The sequence below is a fragment of the Mirounga angustirostris genome, unplaced genomic scaffold, assembly GCF_029215605.1.
Source record: "Mirounga angustirostris isolate CCGP_5_RB_7025 unplaced genomic scaffold, mMirAng1.0.hap1 SCAF_2, whole genome shotgun sequence".
In the NCBI taxonomy this organism is placed as follows: Eukaryota; Metazoa; Chordata; class Mammalia; order Carnivora; family Phocidae; genus Mirounga; species Mirounga angustirostris.
In genome coordinates this window covers 196329283-196344697 of record NW_026991710.1, presented here as the reverse complement: position 1 = coordinate 196344697, position 15415 = coordinate 196329283, and the positions used below count along the sequence as shown (strand labels likewise).

Here is a 15415-nt window from a genome sequence, read left to right as displayed (position 1 = left end):
ACTGATCTCAAGCTACAGTACTTCTGATCACTCTGAATTTTCTGATTATTCTTTAGAGAATAGGAAGTTGAAGCAATTAGTAAAAGCACCAGGACCACTAGCCTGCACTTGTACTAGATAACAATATAAACTTTTCAAATTTAAAAACAACACAAAGAAACACTGTGCTTTCCATAGGTACATTTCATTTATACCCAGAAACACTTTGGGTTTATGCTATCCTGTTTCGTTTTGGTTTTGTTTGTAATAGATCAAATTATTGTGCCTCACAAAGGAGTTCAAGCAATTGCAGGCCGTCACTATTTCTCTTCTGTATTGTATTGGGAATCTTAGTGCGATAAGGGAACTAAAAAGAGTATGCACACAGATTGGGAAAGGAGTAAATAAAACTGTTTATTCACAGAAGACATGATTATCTACACAGAAAACATCAGCAAATCTCCAAAACCCCCCACAACTAGTGAGTTCAGCAAGGTTACAGGGTACAAGGTCAATATACAAAATTCAGTTGTATTCCTATGTGCTAGCAATAAACAACTGGAATTCTGATTTTTTTTAAATGCCGTTTATATTAGCATCCACAGAAATTAAAATATTTAAATCTTGACAAAATATTTATTGAAAAATCAAAGACCTAAATAAAAAGAGAGAGATACTATGTTCATGAATTGGGAAAATGGGTACTTTTTAAGCTGTCAGCCGCCCCCCACATTTTTTTTCTTGAAGTATAGTTGACGTACAATGTTGTATTAGTTTCAGGTGTACAACAAAGTGATTCAACATTTATATGCATTAGGAAGTGATCACCATTTTAAATCTAGCTACTCTCTGCCACTATACAAAGTTGTTACATATTAACTCTATTCCCTATGCTGTACATTGCCTCCAGTGTCTTATTTATTTTATAACTGGATATTTGTACCTTTTACTCCCCTTCTCTTATTTTGCCCATCCACTCACTCTCTTCCCCTCTGGCAGCTACTGGATTGCTCTCTGTATCTAGTTAGATGAGTCTGTTTATGTTTTGTTTGTTTGTTTTGTTTTTTAGATTCCACATGTAAGTGAAATCAGATGGTATTTTTTTTCTGGTTCTCCCCATTTTGATCTATAGATTCAACTTAGTTCCAATTACAGGCTCAGCAAGATTTTCTTGTAGATACCAATAAGCTGGTTCAAGTTGCAAAGCACTTTTGAAACAGAAGAGCAAAGTTAAGTTGGATAATCGCACAATAGAGAAATCTAGGTGATAGTTAAATGAGAACTCCCTGTACTGTAAGTCTAAAATTATCCAAAATAAAGTGTTTTTAAAACTCAAGTATAATTTATGAGGCTTTATAATAAAAAATGGCACCGCCTGCCCTGTTGTTTCCCAGCCTGGATTTTTCACTAAAATAGCCTTCTGATATTTTACCTACATATTTCTAAATAAAATGGTTTTCTTGCCATTTTTTTAAATTAACTTTGAGACATTGTAGAGTTCCTTCTATGGAATATCAAAATATGACTGTATGGCTGCCTTTCAGTCCTACCTACTCTTCTGTTCCCCAGTCTGCTCAATGTGGTTACAATTTTTGTTTAACATTTTATATATGCATATAAATACACATTCACATGTGCGTACGTGCGGGCACACACACACACACACACAAATGAGTATGTGGATGCTGTTTGAACTGAGACATGTAATGCACTATGATTGTCTCTGGTAATTTGTGTTTGTTGGTTTTCCTGAGCTAATCATTGACAATTATTTTGATTGCTTAGTTTTCTATGCAACTATCACCAACTGACTGCAAAAATTTCTAAAAGCATTATAATTCTTCTCTCAAATCTGTCTTCACATCAGATTATCTTCCAATCCCATTTATTTTTTCTTAGAGACACCACCCATCAGCCCATTTGTTCTCTTTCCCTTGAGACTGGTTCTCTCTAGGTCTGCAAGCTGCTGTTAGCCAGGGACTTCCCATCACTGTGATCCCAGGAATTCCATTCTTGTTTGGTTTGGTCTATGTTTTCAAGCTAGAGGCTTTTATCAAATGGGTATAAAGTCATGTTCAGTAATGAGGCATTGAAAAGCTGACTGAAACTCTGCCTGTCTGAGTGGTGTATAGATAATCTGATGTGAATGGAGGTATTTGAGATCCAAGCTTTGGTAGTTGTATGTCTTTTTTCCCCTGGGCTGATCTCTGTCCCCAGGAAGGAATGGCTGGTGTCCCAGGGGAAGGGCTGGAGAGGTTTTCCCTAGCGCTATCCACCATTGCTCTCAGAACAGCCGGTTTGACTTTACTTTTGTCTTATTCCAGGGGAGGGTGGGCTACGGGATAGGAAATATCTCTTTTTTTTACCCTGTTCTATACCCCATCTTCAGACATATCACCAATTTCTTTGCCTTTCAGAGAGTCTGTGGAGGGAATTGGATGCTTCCTAAAGACCTCTTTCTCTAGACACTTAAGTTTGAACTTTCTTTGCCCTTCTAAGTCATTTATCATTTACGCACCTGCTTTGCAACTTCCAAAATATCCTGTTTTATCTGCTGTAGACTCTTCTCATTCTTTTAAATTCTATCCTCTTAGTTGAGTATTGGGGAGAAGGTGAAGTTAAAGATGTGTTCATCTTGCTATGTGTTAACCATTAAGTCAGCTTCATTGTCTTCCTTGTAAATGATGCTGTTACGGACTTGATTTCAATACCAGTGCCATTTTCTGGCTTGGGTTCACTGTAGCTCCACTGACTCACATTGTTAAAATGAAATGATTAGATGTGTATGAAACAAGAGAAGACCATTTGTGTTTTGCCTAGTATGGAATTAACAGTGTGGTCACGCCTACATTGTGGAAATTTGTCTCATCAGTAGCTGTTAATATCATAAGACAAGTGGTTCCTATTTAAATTCATCAACAGGGTTCAAGTTTTATGAACAGCAGTTTTAAAATGTCACAAACATTATATCCATTCTCAGTGGATGCTGAAATAACTCAGCCCTCATTTTAAGGTCTATAAACATGGGATTTGATCCTCGTTATTTATGCAACCCAATTGCATCTTAGTTATTTTTATTCTATCACATAGGTGATGGGAAATATGTTGGGTTAAACTTTTAGTTCACTTACAGCCTTAACTGTGATCTTGCAGAGTAGATTTTCCCAATATTGAACACTCTACTAAGCTAAAGATAACTTTGGTTAATGAAAGAACTAAAGTGAAAAGCTTGCACTATGTTTCTGATTTGATGATTTCATTACAATCAAATCAGTGTTTTCTGCTATCTCTGTTCAATATTAATTTCTGGGATGCCTACCTAAATTCAATTTATTAATTCACTTGCCAAAATTCTACTATAGATGCCTTATGGCTTTATTTTCATAACATTTAGAAAGGGTCAAACTCAGAGAACATAAATTTTCTCCAGGAGGTTCAGTTGACATTTTAATGTGGACTACATTTGAACTCAAATGCCACACGCATTTTTAAGACTGGTTCCTTGGATTGTCTCACTGGTACATTATGTTTCTCACTATCCTAATTCTTTCACATTGCCTCATGTCTTAAATGAACCTGATTTTGAAGCTTTTTACATTTTACTTCCTGGGCTAATCACAGATTTGTAGGGAACCACACAGATGTTGTTAGTGTGTCTCTGTAAATGATATCATACGTTGATAAAAGTAAGGCAAACACTATGTTACTTAAATGTTTTAACCACCTCTAAATAGCCAGGTAGAAACATGATTTCACTGTACCATTTTTTTCATACCCTCTTTCATTGATCTTATGAAGATTATCTATCTATCCATCTATCTATCTATCTATCTATCTGTCTGTCCGTCTGTCTGTCTGTCTATCTATCTATATTGGTTAGCCAGTAAAATCAGGGGTAAGCAAAAAGAGACTTAACTGACAAAATGCTCGTGTACACCCAGATCTACGTGAAGATGGAATTAGGGTCTTTGAGAACACAACTCATCACTTCCTGTCTCTATAGTGAAGACACATTGCCCTGCATCATACTCCATTCCCATTCTGTCATCTGGGGCTCAGCACCCTCAGAGCTTTCTCCTGTCTTTTCTGGATTGTTCTTCTGCCATGTGCCCTGCAGACACAGTGATAGAAACAGGGTATATTATTATACCTTACCATAGGAATCTAATCAACCCGATTTTCTTACCACTTCTTCCAAAGCACCCTTTAGCCCAAAAAAAAAAAAAAGAAAAAAAGAAACCGCTTTAATCCTGCCTTGGCATGTGGCATTCTTTCCGTGCTGGAATGTCCTCTCCCCTCCTCACTCTGGTCTCACGTTGCCTGATGAACTCTTACTCATCCTTTAAGACTCCGTTTCAAACGTCACCTCATCTGTGGACCCTTCCTTGATTCTCTTAGAGTTAGTTTACTTCTTCTATAGGTTCCCACAGTACTGTTTTGAGAAATCACCATTTGTGGTTTGCCTTCATGCCTCCTGCCAGAGAGTGAACTCCTCTGGGATTGGGTTTGTGTTTTCAGGACCTAGCGTGGGTTCTTATTCACCGTAGGCTCTCAATACGTTGTTCACAGACAAGCGGTTAGTGAGATGAAGAAACAGTATTGAGTGAATAAATGCTTCAGTTTTAAAGTAAGATCCATACCGGTGCTGAGAATTGTCATTCAGATTCTGTATCTTGTTATTGTCTTTATTCCACCAGCATGTGCACTTTTTCTTAGAAATATTTAAGACCAAGCTCCCATAGATGGGTCTTAATCTTAGAAACTGCCAAACAGGAAAACTCCCTCCTCATCCCTGGTAATTCAGCAAAACAAACTTAAACTTTATGTAGCGACTCTAGAAAAGAGCGTGGATTCACTGAATGTAAGAAATGAAATTGCAGATGAAAAATAAATACGGGATATGTAATTCAGTTGATTATTTTTGTTATAAAATTCTATTGGTGCATGGAAATAGAAACAGATTTTCAGGGAGTTTGGTCATCAAGTAGAGATGACTATAGAATCTTGAAAATTGTTGAATTAAAAACAAAAACATCATTTTGATCATTTAAAATATGCGAGTTCAAATAACAATAATAAATAATAATACTGAAGGCTTGTTTATGAAACATTTTATCCTTCCAAAGCCTGGGAAGGATTTTCAAATGTTTTAGGAGAACTTCTGAAAATATTAGTCCATGTTAGAAACAAAATCACATACCAGAAGGGCTGCTTTTTTAGTTTAAGCTTATGATCTATCTTCTCCTAATAAATGTTTTTTTTTTAAATTAATAAAATCCTGGAATATTTACTGAGGGTTGTCTATAATGACTCTTTAAATTGGAAACTTGGAATTCTTAAAAAGGTATTTCAGATGTTTGTTATTGGGGTGGTGTTTAGTATTTGGCCTCACTAGAATAATAACCCAGATTTCTAGTCATTGGAAATGTTTTTTTCTTAAAGAGAAGCATTTATTATTCATAAGATTGATGCAGCATGAAGATTCTGATGATACTTTGCTGTGTAAGACACATCTGGTTCAGATCTATGGAGTACGTAGTCACTGCTGGGTTTTTTGTGTTGTTTTGGCTCTATCTTCAAAGTAGTTTATTATCCACCGAGAGCCTAATGAATCTATAATAAATGTCTGCTTATTGTGTCACTTGTAGGTACTGTGGTCTTTGGAACTGGGTTACTGGATTCCTGAGGAACCGTTTGAACTTTCTAACTACTTCCCTGCAGCTCCTGTAAGTCAGATGTTATTTTATTATGGTAAATACAATTCAGAATTCTCAGGAAATTATTATTTGCATAGATATGGACTCAAGTTTTGATTAAGCTTGCAATTAAAAACACATTTTCATGGAATTTTTCATAATACTTTTTTTATCCGTTTGTGAGAACAAATGTAGGAATGTGAGAATATTCTGCAAAAAATCATGTGGAATGAAATCTTAAAGAATTTTAATTATGAAAGTCCTCAGGATTGAGAAAAAGAAGAAATGAAAAAGGACTAGATTCTTGAGGAGGTAGTATGATGTCTTATTTACTGCTTTGAGAAATAAAGCTGTTACTGCTTTTAGAGACAGAACTGATAGGTATAAAAGTCATGGCCTGCTGGCAACATGATGCAGTCCTTATGTTCTGATGCTCTTCCCAAATGCAGCTTTAAGTTTACTGCATTTTAAATTTTAAATATTTTGAATGCTTAATGGAAGTTCTAATTTTTTAAAAGATTAAGTAACAATTAAATAGGTAATTTCAGGTTTAATTGGAAGCAGGATCATGTAGATGTTGGCTTTCATTTTCAGAAAAGTTAACTGGTTTGTGACACAGTTTATGCTTTTGGAAGATTAATACCTGAAAGAGAAGTGGCAGTTTTTATCTATGACCAGGGCTGGTGTTATTTGCTGTTATTTGAAGTATGCATAGGACGTTGCCCTCTCATCACCTATTTATCTAGGTTGTTGGATTGCTTTTATTTTCATTTTTAAGATTATCATTTTGATTTTCCCTCCACTTTATAAATATTTTCTTAAGGAGAAAAAACATTCTTCTTGGCAAGACTCTGTTTGATATACCACATAAGGAATTGAAGTGTAAAGACACAAACCCCCCTACTCTCTGTCATAAGAGAGTATACGTAACTCTGTGTAACACAGTGTGGCGTGTCTTTGAAGTGCATCTCACCTGCCGGTGTGGGCACACGGTATCAAGTATGCTATTGCCAATTTTTCCCATCTTATCACTGGTCCACCTCAGTGTCTGCCATGTGGTCATCGAGACATCACAGGAACTTAGGGTTTCTTCTGCAGTGGAGATATCTTCTTATTACCAGATAATGTTTTAACTTGGTACAAAGCTGTGCTCTGTTGAATTTATAAAGCCTACTTAAATGTAACAAGAGAGACTGTTCAAAGATGGGGAGGTTCTTTCCTCAATATATTTGTCAGGGAAGCACAGCGAAGTGGTAGAGAAAGTGGCGTGCCGGACTCTTCCAGAGTCCATAAACTGACTCAAAACATGCAACAGATGTTAGTATTCTCAAATGAAGTTGGGGTGGAGGCATACAGAGGGAAAATAAATTACATAAGAAAGAACGGAATAAAGAAAAAACATAGTAGTAGAACCCCATAAGGTGAAGACAGACATGAGGTAAGTTCTGGTTTCAAATGTGGCCCTACGCTTCCTAGCAGCAGCCGACTCCAAGGCAAATACGTGAGAAATGGCTTCCAAATTACAAAGCATTACATGATGTACATTAATGTTAATTGTGCTATGAAAACTTCAGATGCAGTTAAAACTCTAGGGGTTTAAAGTTTTGCAGCCCTGAGCTTAAATCCATGCTCTCAGAATTTTCTGTAAAGATTTGAATCTATTGTAAACATCAAATTTTGGTTTTGTACCCCAAAATGCTTTTTTTTTTTTTTAAGTGTGCTGGTGGACATCAAAAAAAAAAAAAAAAAGACTTTAAGGGTGAATCTAGCTTGAAAAGTATAGCTTTGTATGTGCTTTAAATAGAAGGTTTTTCAACCATAAACTAAATTGTAGCCTACTTCTCTAAAATATAACTTAATAGAAAAAAAAAAGACCTTTGTAATAGAATAGTGAGGAAAAGATAGTAAAGTCTCTTTGTCATGGAATTAAATGTATAATTTTCTTCGTCATTAAAAATCGAATCTTTCCTTGTCATGAGGCATAACCAATGGTTTCAGAATCAAATCACAAAATCGTAAATATTATCATAAAGGTTAAATGTAATTATCTAATAATTTATATTTAATTACTAAAAATACCTTCATATTTAACAGCCAGGCAGAAAAAAAAATAGTACAATCTTCATATAAACTGAAAGAACACACATTTCTATTAATTTCAGAGATCCTGGAAGTTTTCACCATTTAAACTTGAAATATATATTTGAGCATTAACTTAAAACTATGCTGTCAACACGTTCGTAAATATGCTGATTTCAAAATGAAAGTTTAAAGCACCTAAGAGGAGGAGCAAAAATGCGTTAACTATGTTTTTTCCTTCTCCAAATATTAAACTGCAAATAAGCACTTCCCAGAAAAATCCCTGAATATATAATATATTTTTATGGCTTAGAGATTTTTTCTTCCTTTCAATTACGATAGTGATGCTGAATTCAGGACATATGGATATTTACACAGTCTATAAACAGGGCTTAGAAAAATGCAGCTCCAAGGTTATCTCGACTGTATAGCCTAAGTGTTCTGTTTTCCAGTTATTTGCGGATGAACCCGGCACAACATTCTTGGTTGTGACACCAGAGTCTGTAAATTGTCAGTCTTAAATTTGCAGGCTTAGATTTATCTTCACATAGGCATTCTACCAGGTCACGATACCAGGGCTGTGCGTCGGTGCGTGACTGATGCAGGTTTGAGTGGGGAGGTTTACGGGGCTCTAAGCTGGAGCTCATGGATCCCTGTGGCACCTGAGCGCACGCTGCCTCTCTGAGGTGGATGAGGACACAGTATGCAGCCTTGTCTTTTAGATCTTCAGGATTAGGTCTCTGGAAATAGAGTAATTGGCCGCCACTCCCCAGGTGTGTGCAGGCATCTAGAAATCTGCTGGTCGGATCATCATGGTCGTGGCCTTGAGCGAGTAGCCTGAACCTTTCCAATAGTACCACTTAATACCGTTGAACTTATTTGTGTTCTGCTTCTGTGGGTAGTACATTCCGTTCAAGTTGGAGGGACCGCATGCATCAAACCACCAGCCTGTGAAAGTAAGACGCAGAAGGAATTAGGAACCAGGCAACCCCAACTCTGTCTCACCGTGGCATTAGAAACACTTGACTAATGCCCCCGTCACATTCCGTGCATTTTAAGTAGACACATGCAAAGATTCAGGGGTGTAGAATGTGCCCCACTGACAGACGAGAGCGATGGTTTTCCAGCTTTACCCAAGTTAAATCCTAGTTCCATATGGCACATGTTTTTATGGGCTGTTGTACTCCGTTTTCCTTGTGTGGAAAGACCAGTCACCCATAGACATGCATGGCACGTCTTCCCTGGTCCCGATTTGGTGACCACCACAGTACAGTGGAAAGTGGGGATAAGTCAAAACACTGAAGAATGGATGGATGACCCTCATTGGATTACTTTCTGGTTCCAGCAACTTAGTGGGCCAGATGGATTCAGGCTTCCCTCCTTCTACCAGACATTTTTTTTTTTTTTTAAATGATTCCAAATTTTAAGAATTCAGGGAAGCTAGATGAAAAGGAAATCTTTAAGCCCTAGAGACAAAAAGGAAATTGAAAGCGATAGTGGTGTGCTCACTGAGGTGAGGGGAGCTGCCTGGCACAGCAGCAGGGGAGGGGTGGGTCTGCATGGACACCTGAATGGCCATGCTTGGGGTTTTGATGCTTTTACCTAGAAACAAGAGTGTGCCAGAAGCCCTGGTTTTCAAGGAGAAGGAATGACCTAGATCTACATAATCTAAATAAATCTTAGAAACATTGTGTTGGGAGTACACATACAGTACGATGCCATTTATGTAAGATTTTAGAATATAGGAAAAAACCGCTGTTCATGGTATCTGCATACCTAGTACAATAAATAACTAATGTGAATGAACCTGAATTCATTGCTCACCCCACAGGCAGGTATTGGCAGGACAGCTTTAGTTGTATCTGTGAAGTTTTATTTGTTTAAATAAAAAATATTTTGATGTAATGATTATATTATTATATTTACACACTGGACTGTGATGATCATTTCATCCAGTTATAGCTCATGTCTTGAGCGGATTCAGATTAACGTCGATTTGATAAGAAATTTGTGTGTATTAGTCAGAATCTTTGAAAATATTCAGGAATGTTGCAGATTCATAGATCTGTCCGCCCTAGAGCCTGTTGGCTGACGTAACTATAGAATTTGCTGTCCCAGCAAAAACCTAGCTGATCATTAGGCTGGTTTGCCCGGCGCCCAGACAATGGGCTGGGGCCTGAAATCCTATTGCTTCACTTTCTCTCTTGGGCTGTGTGTTTCTCCCCAGTCTCTCCCACTTCTACTCCCAGCCCTAAATTTTGATTCGAGTAAATAAATATATTGTTTCCTTGGTTATTAATGCACTTCTCCTAGTCTCTTGAGTAGCTCATGACATACGGGTGGTCTGAAAACCACCGCCCTCTCGAGTGGACAGCTGGGTTCAGTGTGGGAATGGCAGATGGGAAAAAGGATTCGGTGCATTTGGTCCCCCCCCCCCACCCCTTTTCCCCTTTTTGTTGGCTTCAAAAAGGTTGAGGGAGACAGGCAGCTTTTACACAATCAATATAATAGCTTTCTTTCATTGAAATAATTATTGAAATAAATATGGCTAATAGAGAAGACCTGTGTTGCCAGTATATATTATGTGGATACATATAAATATATTATCTAAAGAACCACAGGACTGATTTTTTAATGGATTCTAATTCTTTCAGTATTATTTTAAAGATAGGAAAATTACTGAATTTCAAACTATTTTCATAAATAAATCTTTTCTCTTGACGGTAAATGATTCTTCACTGATGTGCAAACACATGATAAGCTTAGGTCTTGTTTATGTAGTTACCTTATATTTGTCAAATAAATTGACCACAGCTTTTACCTTTTTCTTTCCTGGGTGAGTAAAGAATGAACTTTTGGTAATATAATTTACGGTCTCTACAAATTAAACCCTGCCAACTTCCCGTTTGCCTTTACGTTGTTTGTATCTCAGCAGAATTTTTGTTGCTGGTTTAAGTCTTTCAATATTTCTGAGAACTCACCTGATAGCATTTGTCAAGCTTTTTTCTTGTCTCGGTCACAATTAAGTGGTTCTGGTCATTTGATTTTTAAACTTTTAGAAATTGGAAGAGTAAATTTTCTAGCAGTTGGTCCCTGTCATTGAACTCTTAAATGTTGCTGGATACTAATCTGGCCATCTTAAGTGACTGTTAAAATAGTCTCTTGTTTCTGGGTGTGGTTTCAGTTTTTTTTTAGAGCAGTCTGATATGAAAGGTAGGGAGCAAGAAGAGCATGAGCATAAACACCTTGATTTAAAGTGGACAACTGTTCATTTTAATTTGGTGCACTAAAAAGAAAAAAAAGCAGGTTGGCTAATTAGTTTCTTTGTGTTTGTAAGTATTTGCTGTATATTAATGAAATCTTTAAAGAAAGGTACCTGGAAATTCCATGTTTGCACAATGAATTATTAATTAGAAACTCTTCTATGCTAATGAATCTGTCATTGTTTTGGTTGCCGTTTTGAATTTTTAACCTTCTTAATAAAATGAAATTAAAGTGTGGCCCTGACATCTGCTGCTCAGTGAGCACCAGCTCAAGAGAGCTTGCTGGATGTCAGATGTCCCCTCTCTGTGCCAGAGTGAGGTCCTGAAGAGACACAGTTGGCCTGCTGACAGTTCCATCTCCACATCACAATCTTAAGACTCAACAGTCTGAAAAGGTGAAAAACAAATCTCCCTACATCTAGTAAGTCTGTTTATGAAATGTGGACATTGTCACCAATCACAAGTTCAAGTCCAAATAGCCAACCTTTCACTCTATGAAATTCTTCCTTGCCAAAACAAATAGGAAGAGAGAAAAGTCATCCCACCTCCTGTGAGCATTTGTGAACATTTGCAAATACATTTGTCGTTGTCTGCATCCTTTGTGCTAAAATCATTTCCTGGTTGGCTTATGCTGCTTATTTTGCCGGCCGTCCCTGTAAGTCCTTTAAGGTGAATCCTGCAAGCATGCAAAGAAGAAAAAAAGAAAAGAAAAGAACGTAATTGGCTTGGGCTGTTGATTTACCGCAGTGGAAAATTTTTTATAATGAAGAATTCCATTCTGCAGAAATGCATTCTGTACTGGTTGGTGTACTAATGCGTACTCTGGACAAAATATTTTTGCACTGGTATAAACAGGAACCAACTTATCATCAAATCCTTAGGCAATGAGGAATGTTTTCATGAAACCTTCAGCTCATATCACTTGCACAAGCATCAGCAGGGGCTTCAGGGCCCGCTGCTTTCAGATAAACAGGAGGGGGGGAATACAACGTGAAACGGTCCTCTTTCCAGGTCTCCAGGCATCATCCATACAGGAATGAGAGTCTCGAGATAACCAGACAGCTTCAAGCATCATGATTTTCAGTGGGGTGGTAGGGATGGACAGGCTAGTAGGCAAGGGAAGGATCATTGAATTTGGAGTAGAAACCTACAGAACTATATAGAAAATACATCCTGATGGTTGCCTTGCCTCATTTCTGTAGAGTATTGTAATAAACTTGCTAGACACTGAGAAAGGAATAAATGTGATATTAAGTTCGACACTAGATAATAGCCCATACTTTTAGAAGATTGCAAGACTCTGGCTTGCATCAGTGATCTGTGTGCCAAGGAGGAGAGTGAAGGGAAAGAGCAAGTATGGTAACACTGCCTCAAGAGAGCCGTGGGCAGATTGCACAGTACAGCTCAGAGCAGGGCTTCCTGTGCTGGTGGGTGGCTCTGCAGGACGTGGACTTACTGTGTGGGGACAGGGGGTATGGCAGTGTGGGAGCCCAGATCATTGAGTCTTTGTGACCCAGGGATCCTACAGATCGAAACCCTGTGATGTCCCAGGGAGAATTGTACTCTGAGTCCCCCAAATGACGCTCATCTTTCATTAAACCACTACCTTGAAAGGAATATAATTTCCAAGAATTCACGTTGGAACAGAGGGTAGAGAAGAGAGGAAAGGTTCCCCAGGGAACCTTTCACAATGAATTATTAATTAGAAACTCTTCTATGCTAATGAATCTGTCATTGTTTTGGTTGCCGTTTTGAATTTTTGTCTCTAACCATTCACAGGTGTATTCATGGAATGCACATACCAGCCCTGAGAGTCTGGCGTTTCTCCTGTTTTTATGTATAAAAATGTTGAGGTTCTGAGATAGGAGTGTGGTAGAGCTAGAATTTGCACCAGATGCATCTAACTCCTCTGTTATGGTTCTACCCTGGGGGACCTTTACCAGGGATGTTTGCTTACTGAGGAGGGGTTATGCAAAGATGGGGGTATGGAGCATGCCAAATGGAGTTCCATAAAGTGTTGGTTCTTTTTTTTAAAAAGATTTTATTTATTTATTTGACAGAGAGAGACACAGCAAGAGAGGGGACACAACACAAGCAGGGGGAGTGGGAGAAGGAGAAGCAGGCTTCCCGCGGAGCAGGGAGCCCGATGCAGGGTTCTATCCCAGGACCCTGAGATCATGACCTGAGCCGAAGGCAGACGCTTAAAGACTGAGCCACCCAGGCGCCCCCATAAAGTGTTGGTTCTAAGTGGCTTTTGTGTTAAAGACTTAGATTTAAAATTGTTTTTAGTACTGTAGCTCTAGAAACCCCCATCATAAGGCACTGGTTGAATTTCTGAATTTCAGCGTTATCCTCATATTTCAAAAATGACCCTGGTCCCTGGCACAGCCTCTAATTACCTGCTGCAAAGCATTTATGTAAGTTCTACTCATCCCTGGGATTTTGAAACACTTTAATTTCTTTCCAGGCCCTTCTCATTAATCACAGATAGGGTTGAGATAAACCACTCTGCTTGTCCTTACTCCTTTCTAGCCTCTTCTCCCCTTACAACATCAGTTCTCGTGGGACTCATGAAACGTCCCCAGAGTGAAGCAGAATCTGGGAGAACGCTATCTTTTATTTGTCTTTATGAGAAAGGTTGTATCATTTTTAGATCCTTCTCTTATAGGGCCCCCTGGTTTATAGTTGGTTTCTTTTAAATTTGGTTATTAAGAATAACCACATTTCTTGAAATTGCTTTATATTGCTATCAGTTTGAATTTATAGAACAGTGGAATGTAAGAAGCAACATCACCATTGAATAATGAAATCTGCATGTTTGATTAGAGCTGCTAGAATGTTTGCGAAGAGTGACCAGTCTTCAAGGTTTAACACACAAGCAGTTTTTAGTTTTAGCAAAAAAAAAAAAAAAAAAAATTCTGTTGATGCATTTGTCCTTCCCTCATGACATTTATTTTTCAGTTTTCCAGCATTTGGGGGACACTTCTTTGGAAAAAACCCAAGTCCGTGGCTGCAGACAGTGGTACTCTGAGACCCCTGTGTTGTTTACTGAGCCATGTCAGTCCCTTATCACACCGCCGTGTTTTACTGGGACGGTCATGGTTTCTATGTGGTATCTGCCGTATCCCGCCACATAGATTAAACCGAGCTTTAAATGAATGTGTGCTCTTTTAAATGGCGTCTGCCAAAACTGATCGCATTTCTAAAGGAAGTATCTGTTAAGAACCATCTCGGTTTAAAATATTTTTATAATGTCAGCATACAAGGGTAATGACCCATTTTGTAAAATCTCCTTATATAAAGTCTAATCCTTAATTTTTGTGTTTCTTTCTTTTTTTTAATTTTTTTTTTTCAATTCGTCTGTTGTAAAGTCCTAACTGTTGCCAGTTGAAAAAATATTTAGCTTGGAAGTAAAAGAATGACCAACCACTCGTGTCTAAAAATTCATTGACGTTTTGATCTCCTTGGAGTCAACTTGGGGCTGCAGCAAGGCCCAAACACCTATCTTTTCATTCTTCTGCGTCGTTCCCTCTCCAAGGAGCCCTGCTCTCTCCAAAATGAGGATTGGTGGGCTGTGTTTCACTGACTCTTAAAAGTCATGTCAGTGCATGTGGTACATTACCATCTTCAAAATTTTGACCCCACCCCGCCCCCGTTTCTAAAGCAGGACCTACTGGACGCTCTATGGCTCTCAGGTAGTTCAGGCAAAAGCTGTTCACCTTGTGTTTCTGTGCTATTCATTCACTGTGACCCCTAGGAAGCCAGCTCAAGGACTTTGCAATCATGTTTATTTTCCAGGCTGTTCGGATTTTGGATTTTCTGTTGAGCAGAGGGTCTGAGTTGGGCGTTAATGAGATTTAGGTGGGACCGTAGGCCACGTAGGACTGTTTGCTGGGATGTTCCTGCTGAACTTGGTTGATTTCTGACCCCAGGGCGGGTATTTTCATGACGTGTATGCCTGTGCTCTTGAGACTCCGTCAGGGCTGTGTTGGTGTCTGAATCTGAGGCCCATCCCCATGGTGCCACCCTCCGGCCTTGCACATGGGTTTCTGGGTACCTCCTTCCTCGAGGCCATGTGCAGGTATGTGCTTTTTCCTGCCATACACGGTTGCTTGTCAGGCACCGGTCTTTCAGTGCCTCCGCTGCTCTCCGCCTCTACTCTCTTTCCGGCTTTAGAGCCAGAAACTAAATTCTGAGTCAGGGATGCCCATGCTTGTCTTGGAACATTCCACACGAGTGCCGCCAAATGCGTGGGGCAAGGCAAATACTAAGGGAGGGCTGTGAATCGGCTGTTTTTTCTACGGCAGAGAGTAAAGGACTTGCATGACTAACCCTCCCACCTAACTCTGCCACTTTTAAACTTGGTAACTCTTCCTGACTTTGGGATGGAACATAACA

At 38.7% G+C, this 15415-nt stretch overlaps 2 protein-coding genes across 5 annotated transcripts in view; one reads left to right on the top strand and one right to left on the bottom strand.

Annotated features, from left to right (window-relative positions):
- Nucleotides 1–15415, top strand: part of MCPH1 (microcephalin 1) — a 266528-nt gene that overhangs the window by 131134 nt on the left and 119979 nt on the right. For all 3 annotated transcript variants that reach the window (XM_064585715.1, XM_045879585.3, XM_064585716.1), the window contains exon 12: nucleotides 5628–5705. In XM_064585715.1, coding sequence (XP_064441785.1) covers nucleotides 5628–5705 — 78 coding nt within the window. The remainder of the gene's footprint in view (nucleotides 1–5627; nucleotides 5706–15415) is intronic.
- The window catches only part of ANGPT2 (angiopoietin 2), a 55366-nt gene continuing 47646 nt past the window's right edge, over nucleotides 7696–15415 (bottom strand). For both annotated transcript variants that reach the window (XM_045879587.3, XM_045879588.3), the window contains exons 8-9: nucleotides 11563–11693; nucleotides 7696–8702 (exon numbers count right to left, since the gene is read on the bottom strand). In XM_045879587.3, the coding sequence (XP_045735543.1) occupies nucleotides 8542–8702; nucleotides 11563–11693 (292 nt within the window). In that variant the 3' untranslated portion in view covers nucleotides 7696–8541. The remainder of the gene's footprint in view (nucleotides 8703–11562; nucleotides 11694–15415) is intronic.